This window comes from Dipteris shenzhenensis, chromosome 31, assembly GCF_047967505.1.
Source record: "Dipteris shenzhenensis isolate YYH24624 ecotype China chromosome 31, Dip_SZ_1.0, whole genome shotgun sequence".
Lineage (NCBI taxonomy): Eukaryota > Viridiplantae > Streptophyta > Polypodiopsida > Gleicheniales > Dipteridaceae > Dipteris > Dipteris shenzhenensis.
The window spans coordinates 24,807,515-24,818,082 of record NC_141626.1 but is presented as its reverse complement, the minus strand read 5'-3'; the positions used below and the strand labels follow the sequence as shown (position 1 = coordinate 24,818,082).

The window sequence follows — 10,568 nt, the reverse complement described above, 5'->3', positions numbered from 1 at the left end:
AGGATGTAGCAAAGTAATAGACACGGAGTTGCTTAATAATATCAACCTTTATTGCATGCTTAATAGTGATGTGATGAAAAGATGGGTGATAAGATACGAGGATGCAAAGGCAAGAAGACAAGGAGAAAGGGCCATCTTTCGTACACACCACGGATCTCGTGTGCCATACCCTCAGCATCTAAGAGCACTTCCAAAGGATATTCATGTGGATTGGCTACTTAAAGAAATGGAGAGAGCAGAGAGAGACTTGGGGATGCATATCACAATGGAAGAATGGGAGTATCCTGGTATATAGAATGTTATGCATAAGTTAGGAGCTTTCAACAATTTAGATTTCTTATTTGATTGATTTTGTCTTGGTGTAGTGTACTATGTTCAATGCTATATGGTGTGAGGGCAAGCATTTTCGAACACAACGGATTGATGATAAGAGAAACACACAAGATTGCGGCATCATTGCTAGCTTTGAGGGAGCCAATGGAGCCATGGATGATTATCGTGGAATAATCCAAGATATTATTAAGCTTGACTTTCAACGCTTCTTTGTGTATGTTTTGGATGTAAAGTGGTTTAAGGACGTGGTGGAAAGAGGCCCTAATGCAATAATCAAATGCCATGCAAGTGGCTTTGTAACTATTGACTCCACAAAGTTTTGGCAAAGTAAGAAGGACACACTAGTACTACCGCAACAATGTGAACATGTATTGTACACACATATAAAAATACTCACAATGTGAACATGTATTGTACACACATATAAAAATACTCACTTTTAAATATTTGATACCTTCGATGCAAGGAAAATAACATGATTGTATTTGTGTTTGAATTAGGTTGTCTATCAACCAATGGTAATAATAGGTGGTGGCATGTCATACCTATTACGACATGTTCCAAAGTGATGTATAGTACATTTACTAATATGGAGGATGATCATGGCCATGGAGGTGATGATGACTGTGATACGAGAGAGGAGGATGATCATGAGATAGGAGATACAGATATTGAGGCCATTACCTGTGAGGACAAGCCTACCATTGGTGATGCTGATTTTGATGAGCACATGAGTAGCACAAGTAGTAGTGGACTAAATGTATTTGTAGATATCAACACTAGTTTGGATTTTGAAGTAGATAGTTTGGCAAGGGTTGATCTCATTGAGGATGAGATTGAACCGTAGCCCATCATTGATATTGGCAAAACTATTTTACATATTGTCTCATTTTCCTCACCTCACTTAATTTTTGTATATGTGGGTTTGCCAAAAAGCATTGATATTTTTGTTAAAATTATGTGCTTTGGTAATCATGGGCAATGTTTGGAAAGCAGTGATGTACATTTATCAACCTACACCAAAATCTCACCTTCTATATTCTCTATTTTGCGTCTAAATCCACGTCTAATTCACAATGCAGATGCACTAATAGACACGCTAATAGACACACTATTAGACGTGCAAATAGATGCGTTATTAGATGCCCTCATATTTTTACTATTCTAGCAGTGCCTATAGACGTGCTCGCTATTTTGTGCATCTATCAAGTGTGTCTATAGTTGCTTTGTCTTGTTGTGCATGTGGCCAAAACTTGAACCCTTATTTGAAAGTGGTACTTCGGAGGATTCCCTAATATGGTGTTTTGGATGGATTCCACTTTCAAGTAATGGGTTCATATTTGACCTTGTGGCCAAATCTTAACCATATTGGGAAGTCCCAAACTATTTGAAAATTCACAAATTCCCTAATATAGTGTTGCATGATAAATACAACAACAACAAAAACATTATTGAGTGAAACAAAGAAAAATTCAACAAGATAATTCCAAAAGTAATGGCAAATTCAACAAGTAATTATGCCAACACAAGCACATCAAATATTGAGATGAACAATAACATTGAGGCCTATGACATTGCAATAGACATGCCAAACCAACCCAAACCAAAGCAACTCCACTTTCAAAAAATATATAATGGCACCAAATAATGATTACTACATTAACTTCAGAGCCTTGAACAACAACCAATGTTTGATTATAGAAGACAAAAAAGGATTTCCCCCTCACAATCATTTCACCTCTTCTTGACAGGAAATGCAAGAACATGGAAAACATTCACACTTCTGATAATAATACAAGCACTTTTGCGAAACTACTCACATAAACAAACACATAACATAGACTCCCCAAAAGTTCTTCTCCTAGCATGTTCGGGAAAAGTTGCTTTCAACATTGGTGGCACCACAATCCACTCCGCACTACACTTGCCACTAATGGCATCAAGTACACAAGTCTTTCGAGTGAAAAATTACAAGAATTGTCTTAGATCTACAAAGACCTTCAACTTGTTGTCTTTGACAAAGTATCTTTGATAGGGCACTCCACATTAGTGGTAGGGCTGATATGCGACTTCAAGAAATCAAGCACAACCACAACAAACCCTTTGGAGGTGTTGATATTCTCCTATGTGGAGACTTGTGCCAAGCTAGTCCAACAAATGATTCATGGCTATTTATCACAACCAATCAACACAAGCAACAATGCAAACTTTTTTTTGGAAGGATAATGTCTTGCAATATGAATTAACGGAACTAATGCGCCAAACAAATTCTCAATACGTTGAAATACTCAATAGAATAAGAACAGGAGAACATACAACAAAGAACATATCAATGTTGAAATACTCAATAGAATAAGAACAGGAAAACATACAACAAACGACTTATCATACATTAACGAAAAATAGCAGAGACACTCGATTGAGAAAGAGAGCGTGCTACACCTATTCTACACTAATGCCTCCAAAGATGCTCATAATGAAGAAGTATTCCACTTACTCAAAAAAAATCCTCATATTCTCAAAGCAATAGATAAACGCCACAAGACATGCAATAAAACTATAACAATACCTTCAAATCCAACAAACATAGCAGGACTACACTAGAAACTGATCCAGCTAAAGTTGGGTATGATAGTCGAAATATGTCAAGGAAATCTCGACATCCTTGATGGCTTGGTTAACGGTGCAGACGGTATTTTCCAAACTTTAAACATAACACATGAACAATAAGTTGTTTGGATCTTATTCAACAATCCGACAATAGAAAGACAAACTCGAATCAACAACTCATCTCTTTACAATGTACAAATTTCAAAACAATGGACACCAATACTACAAATCACAAGAGAATTCCAAATTAGTAAGAACGACCTAAATTCAATTACACGTAGACAATTTCCAATCTAGCTCGCAGCAGCTAGGACAATCCACCGTTCACAAGGACTATCAATGGCTCAACTTGCATTTAACCCATCAAACATGTAGTCATATGGATTGACATACACAACACTATCATGTATAAGAAACCTTGAAAACCTTTACATCATCAAACCATTACAACCCAAGCACATCAAAGTTGACAACAATATCTTAAAAGAAATGGAAAGACAAAAAAAACAAACAATGGCCTCCCCTTCAACGGAACTTTTCAAAAGAAGACCAACAAACCATGACATTGCAATCACTAAATACATGCGCCTTAAACTCTCATCATGTAAAAATAAACGACAAAAGCCTACTAAGTGCAACAATCCTTTGCCTCCAAGAATTACGTAACAAAACAGCAACAACATTAACCTTGCCAAGTTTCACATGCTTACAAAAGTCTCACAGAGTAGGCATTGCAATATGTTACAAAGACAACCTCGAACTCATTCTAGATGATTGTATTCAAGATCAAGGATCAAAATGCTACCTCACAATCTTCAAAACAAAATCATAAAAAAAAATTGCAATCATAAATGTATCCAATTCCCCATTATCAAAAAAAGAAACATTCCTTAAGTCACTACAAAGTACATTAGAAAAAATAGATGATGGCACAACAACAAAAATCATAGGAGATTTCAACATCAACCTTGCTAATTCAAACAACAATAACAAACAACTCTTGCATTTCAAAAAAAAAAAATCAAACAATTAATTGATTAACCAACTACTATTCATGGCTCAACTATAGACCACATATTGACAAACAATTACAATAAAAACTATATATTCTGAACAACTTCATTTACAGTCGGAGCACTCACTAATTTACACTAGATTAATAACATTGACTGGCAGGCCTTATGAATGTAATTCACTTGTTTCGCTAAGGTGCTATAAGGATTTTGTATATACGCTCTTTCTCTGCTTAAAGGAAGAAGAAACGGAACTACGTCAGGCTTCTTAGGAGCCCATCTTACCTATGCTGTTTTCCTGTTTTTGTAGTTACTTTTGTAATATGAATTCCCTTCTTTCCTTCGGGAAAAGAAGAAGAAAAAAGAAGAAGGTCAAGGCGACAGGCACAGTTTAAAGCTCCACGAGATAGCGATGGAGAACCGTCAACGGCGATGCTTTTCACAGTGCGACTTATCGTTGAGCTTTCTGCAGAGTTTGTGAGGGTGCTCTTCGTGTTTGCGCGGTTGGTGAGCCATGGAAATCGTCTCTTTCACCTACTTGCAGCCGTTCTTGCAGCCTCGAACTGCACCTACGAACATAACTGGAGAGAGCTCGACGGTGCTTAGAGACGCATTTGATCCTCCATTTTGATTCTTCTACACCTGCTTATCCTCTGCAGTATGGTTCTCGCTGATCTTGACCCCAAAGCCGAACGCCTTGTGTGCGTCACCGGAGCTTCAGGCTTCATTGCTTCATGGCTTGTCAAGAGACTCCTGGAGAGTGGGTATCATGTGCGGGGGACTGTACGCGATCCCGGTGTGTGACTCCCTTGCAATTTCATTTGCGCACTAACGTCACTCTATTTTGAATGCTGTTTCTGGACTCTGGGTCTTTGAATCAGGAGATCTGTCGCAGGTGATAAGGCGCGAACAGCACACCTATGGGCTCTTGCTGGGGCGGAAGAGCGGCTGGAGCTTGTGCAAGCAGATCTTTTAACTCCGAGCAGTTTTGATACTGCAGTTGCCGGATGTGAGGGTGTTTTCCACACGGCAACGCCCGTGAGGCTCGTTCAAACTGATCCACAGGTGAGGCCAGATCACATCCCAGAGACGACACCAATCCCCCACTGTCCAACTTGATGCGGAAGAGATGATCTATACGCTTCTGATCAGGACCTGTTTGAATTAACAGCTGGAGTTGATTGATCCAGCTGTGAACGGAACTTTGAATGTTCTCGAAAGCTGTAAGAAATCAAGATCAGTTAGGCGGATTGTTCTCACATCATCCTCCGCGACTGTTCGTTTCAGCCAAGACATCAAGCCTAATGAGCTACTCGATGAGTCAAGATGGAGTTCCTTGGAATTGTGCAACAAAGTCAAGGTATTCCGAATTCGGTTTTAATACCAAACGTATTTAGACGATCAATGAGTGCTAAAGAGTTACCAAAGCTATTAATACAAAACGTATTTAGCCGATCAATGAGTGCTAAAAAGTTTGACGCAACCCTTCAATCACGCTTCCCAAATTGTTTTCGATTTGTGCTGCAGATGTGGTATGCTGTGGCAAAGATTCTTGCTGAGCGAGCAGCTTGGGACTTTGCAGAAAAGAACAACGTTGATCTCGTAGTCGTTCTTCCGAGCTTTGTTGTTGGACCCGTGCTACCGTCGGATCTTGCATCCACGGCCTCGGATGTCCTGGGTTTGTTGACGGGTCTGGCTTTCAAATGCCTATCAATCGCTTGTGTGTAGCGTAGCGCTCAGCAGAGATGAAAAATCACTTTACTGCCTCGTTACTTCTGTGAGTAGACCATCTATGTCATGCAGGTGAAAGCTCAAAGTTCGCATTGCACGGTCGATTAGGCTACGTACACATAGACGATGTCGCAACAGCACACATTCTGGTGTATGAGGAGCCGTCAGCAAGAGGCCGATTTCTCTGTTCTGCTGCTGTTCTGGAGATCCAGGAGCTGGCGAAGCTGTTAGCGGACAGATACCCAGACCTTAACATCCCATCGGAGTAAGCTTTCGTTGATCCATACTCCAACTGGGCCGAGGATATATGCAGCCGATCGCTCGAATGATTAGAATAATTTAACGTATCCTAAGCAACGCTTTGCCTAGAAAAGCCGGCATATCCATTTGCTCGTTGATCGCCGATCAACTTGTGCAGGTTCGAAAGCTGCGGCGAAAGGCCTCGGTATCTCCTCAACTCGTCAAAGCTTGAGAGAATGGGCCTGCGTTTCAAAAAGGTTGAGGAGATGTTCGACGACTGCATTTCTTCATTTCGAGCCAAAGGTCTTCTCAAATGAAGCCAATTGCCCCTACTCAACAAAAGACACCAAACCAATAAGAATTTAGAAACCAGTCAAGGTTTTGGGATAATCCGGGTGTCTCTCTTACCATAGCTTTTCGGATGTTATAACTCCAGTTTTTGTTAATCAAGGTCTTTTTTGGTGTGACCAACCTCTCATGCAAGCTCGCAATTTAATAAAAAAAAAGTGTGTCAATTGTAATTTTTCATCCGAGTAGATTAATGTCGTCCATAAGAAGATCCACCACTTAGCCTTGGAGACATAAGCCTCTAGGAGTCCATTCAAATGTATGTACGAGTACAAGTGGGCTCAACATGAAGGATTTGTAAATGTAGACTTTAGAACAATCTCCAAAAGTACGTTTTTTGAAATAGCTTTTAGTCAATGTCTAAAACAAAGATGTGTATAATTAATACTTGGTATTTACAATTAAGGGGGTTTAAAAATGTGTATTATTACTACTTAGTATTTACAATTAAGAGGTTTTTGAAAATAGCATTCAACAAAGAAGCTCCTAGAGTGGTTTGTGGAAGAAGGTTTGTGACTGGAGGAGAAGTAATTCTTCTTTTACTTCTTCTAAAAGTCTTCATTCTTTAAACTTCTTCTAAAAGTCTTCAAGTTTTTATGTCGATAATATATTTTTTCTTTGGTTTATGGGAGACCTTCATGTCAACAATCCTTGTTTTATATTTTTCCCCTTGGTTTATGTGAGACCTCATATTGAAGCAACTCATGAGTTATTCAAGTCAAGGACTTTCAAGGCCTGCGTATCTCTCCTTCACATCACACTAACAAACTCACATAGGTTGCAAACTTAGAGAAAATACTACTGCTATCTAGGGTGGGAACAACCACATAGAAGCTCTCACTCATGAGATGCCCTAAATCCTAACATGAACATGTACATATTTCTTTTTCTTTTCAATGTAGGGTGGGAATGTAGTGGGAAGAGAACATAACGTACATTATCCATCTTGGTTGTGCACTCCTCTCTCTCTCTCTCTCTCTCTCTCGCTATCTATCTATCTATCTATCTATCTATATATATATATATATATACATATACATATACATATACATATACATATATATACATATACATATATACATATATACATATACATATATATACATGTATATATATATATACATATATACATATACATATATATACATGTACATATATATACATATATACATATACATATATATACATGTACATATATATACATATATACATATACATATATATATATATATATATATATATATATATATATATACATATATACATATACATATATATATACATATATACATATACACACACATATATATATATATATATATATATATACTTGTGGCTTTGCCACTGGAGTAAAATTACTCACACAATGCAAAACCAAAGGACGTAAGAAAGAAAGATCTAAAGCCTCAAAGTGTAGGTCATCGAAGTCCCATTCAAAGCAAAGCAAATCAAGTAGAAAATCTCAACGCTTTTCAATGGAGGACAGTTCTCAAGAAACTTGAATCAAGCATTGCTTTAAACTCGCTCCAATTGTAATAGAGTACATTACGAATTGTTGAGATAAGGACAGTATGAATTGTAATTAGAAACTCACGCCCATAGGTGATCCAAAGGTTTAGGATTCTATTCTTCTTCTTTCCTCTACAAAAAGATCAAACATAGGCAGCATGGACTTTGTGGATGGAGTAATGTAGACGAAGAAGATGATGGGGAATGTAGGATGAATCCAATGGACACGAATTGAATGTACACTAAAATGTAACTGGTTTTGCATGTAAACAACCACGTTTGCCACATTTGCAAGAAAAGCGTCCAATGATAGACATTTTTCACATCTAATCTAACGATTGCGAAATTCCCAATCATCCTCTCCCTATCCTTGAAGTCCTTCATCAACTCTTCAGCAATTTGCACACGTAGACGCTTGTGTCTTGGGTCCCTTAGTATCCCAATGACACCGCTTGACTTCAATAAACTAGCTACAACATATGAACAATCAATATCATCCCCGTCCGTTCTTCCCATCACACCTTCCATGAAGTTCCTAAAGAAGAACACAATAAAAATTTAGTCACAAATAGTGTAACACAAAAGAGTGTAATCTCATTGGAACATTTGATAACCAACCTTATAGCCCAGACTCTCCTCTTTCTAGCACCACTAGTGGGTGCCAATGCATCCATGTTATGTAACCTCTTGGAAGAGGAAATAAATAACAAACAAAGAAGTGATTACAAAGAAGGGGCATATTTGGCCAAAAGCAACTTCACGGGAAAGAGCAAAATGAAGTGCAACTTTTGTGGCAAACCTAGACACTTTGAAAAAGAATGTTATGCAAAGAAGAGATGTTCAACCAACCTTTTTGAAGAAGGAGAGACAGAAGAAGAAGAAGAAGAACTAGAGAATGTTAAAGCTCTCACTGCTTACAACACCCAAGTCAATTCTGATAGGGGTGAGGATCCATGTGTTTTCTAAGGTATGTATGTGTGTTTGAGTCAATAATGGTTCTCTACCATGGATAGTCCATCCTTAAATGATTGTTAGTCTTTTGAGATTTTTCCTTGTTGGACTCATGGGGCTTTTCATACATAGTTAGAGTCTCTCTCCCAATTGTAAACCAAGAATCCTAAGAGTGAGTCACAGGTTGGAGCCATGTGTGTTGCCACATGATGGTGGGAAAGCCATGGAGCATCCCATGTACTATTGCTGAGGGATGAGGTCATCAATTTGTGGGGGGGAATGAAGGGGCACATTGATGTGTGTGTGTGTGTGTGTGTGTGTGTGTGTGTGTGTGTGTGTGTGTGTGTGTGTGTGTGTGTGTGTGTGTGTGTGTGTGCCTATGGGCTTGGAGTCCTATGCAAGGAGTGTGTGAGTGTAGGTGTGCTAGAAGGTTCTAGTGACTTGGCAGCTAGGTGTGTCAGGTTGGTGTGATATATGAGTGATCATAGGAGGTGACTGATTGAGCTAATCATGGAGATGATTGTGGATCTGGGATCTACCAACATGGAGACAGTTGCCTATATATGTAACCACTCATGAATAAAGATTTGTTCATTGTGCCTTATTGCTCTATCTTTGACTTAACAATTCTATATTTACAAAATAGCCCACGGTGACTTTAGATACCCTGCAGGGATCGCTTGTAGCTAGTAGTCCTAGTAAAAAAAGGCAAATATGCCATTTTAAATCGCTCCAAGACCAATCTAAAAATAGTTTCAAACATGTTAAAATGCCATTTTAAAAATATCACAAATCCTTGTGATTAAGACATCAACTCTCACTCTCATTTGTATACTTCAACCTCAATGGGTTCACCTCACAAAATTTTAGTGGACCCATTAGGGGAGAATTGGGGTCTCAAAAGGGCCTCATAAGGAATGGATTAAGAAATGGATTAGTCCTAATGAAAGGGCCAAGGTAGGTCCCAAAAAGTCCTAACCCCCCCTTGCCTAGGTGGGTTAAGCCCAAAAGTGACCCCACCTCTTACACAACTCTTATTCCTAGGTGGGAACCAAAAAATTCAAAATTCAAAATTCGAATTTTGAATTCCCTCCCTCCTTCTCTCTCCTCCCTCCCTCCCCCCCCCTCCTCCCTCCCCCTGCCTCACTCCCTCTCCTCACTCCTTCCCCCCCCTCCCTCCTCACTCCCTCCTCCCCCTTCCTCCTCCTCCCCCTCCCTCCCTCCCTCCTCCACACCTGTTCCTCTTGCCCTCCCCCTCCCTCCCTCCTCCATGCCTGCTCCTCCTCCCCTCCCCCTCCCTCCTCCTCCACCACTGCTCCTCCTCCCCCCTCCCTCCTACTCCTCCCTCCCTCCTCCTCCATGCCTACTCCTCCTCACCCTCCACACCTGCTGCTCTACCCCCCTTTCCTCTTCAACTACTGGTCCTCCCTCCCCCATCCCTCCTCCTCCTCACCCTCCCTCTTCCTGCGTGCTACTCCTTCAAGCCTACATCTCCACACCTTCTCCTTCTCTACACTCCTTTAGTCATGGCACCATTCGAGGATGTCTCCAATAAGTACTAGGTTCACTTGGAGTTGGAGGCTGAATATGCAAGCACACATAGTCTAGGATTAATGGGAGCTTCCAAAATCCACAGTCTTCGTTCGCAAGGAAAGAAGCATCTCAACCTTTGGGTAGAAGGATCCTTGTATCCGTTAGATCCTACCAACCAAAAGAGCCCTCCTTTCCATACAATGCATGAGGTAGTTTGGTTTGTTGGAAATGGACATGCGGGGTTGCTTGGTTATTGCAATCGGTTAAACAATGCTCAGTCAATGGCTATGCAAGCAAGCG

General features: G+C 39.8%; 1 protein-coding gene across 2 annotated transcripts; it reads left to right on the top strand.

Moving 5' to 3' along the window:
• The first annotated feature begins 4,582 nt into the window (after nt 1-4,582).
• LOC147881240 (tetraketide alpha-pyrone reductase 1-like) lies at nt 4,583-6,536 on the top strand. 2 transcript variants are annotated; one of them, XM_087369887.1, is made up of 6 exons: nt 4,583-4,752; nt 4,852-5,021; nt 5,128-5,316; nt 5,484-5,634; nt 5,760-5,952; nt 6,106-6,536. In XM_087369887.1, the coding sequence occupies exons 1-6, from the start codon at nt 4,617-4,619 to the stop codon at nt 6,242-6,244; spliced, it is 978 nt and encodes a 325-aa protein (XP_087226013.1). In that variant the 5' UTR covers nt 4,583-4,616; the 3' UTR covers nt 6,245-6,536. The 2 variants fall into 2 exon arrangements, with proteins under 2 accessions (XP_087226013.1, XP_087226011.1); XM_087369885.1 differs by having other exon boundaries at nt 5,484-5,646; nt 6,106-6,535.
• The last annotated feature ends 4,032 nt before the right edge of the window (nt 6,537-10,568 follow it).

Excerpts from the sequence above, each read along its gene's own strand:
- LOC147881240 (XM_087369885.1), top strand. The coding sequence starts at position 4,617 with ATGGTTCTCGCTGATCTTGACCCCAAAGCCGAACGCCTTGTGTGCGTC. Across the intron at positions 4,753-4,851 it reads GGGGACTGTACGCGATCCCG|GTGATAAGGCGCGAACAGCA; the intron begins GTGTGTGACTCC and ends GATCTGTCGCAG. Across the intron at positions 5,953-6,105 it reads GACCTTAACATCCCATCGGA|GTTCGAAAGCTGCGGCGAAA; the intron begins GTAAGCTTTCGT and ends CAACTTGTGCAG.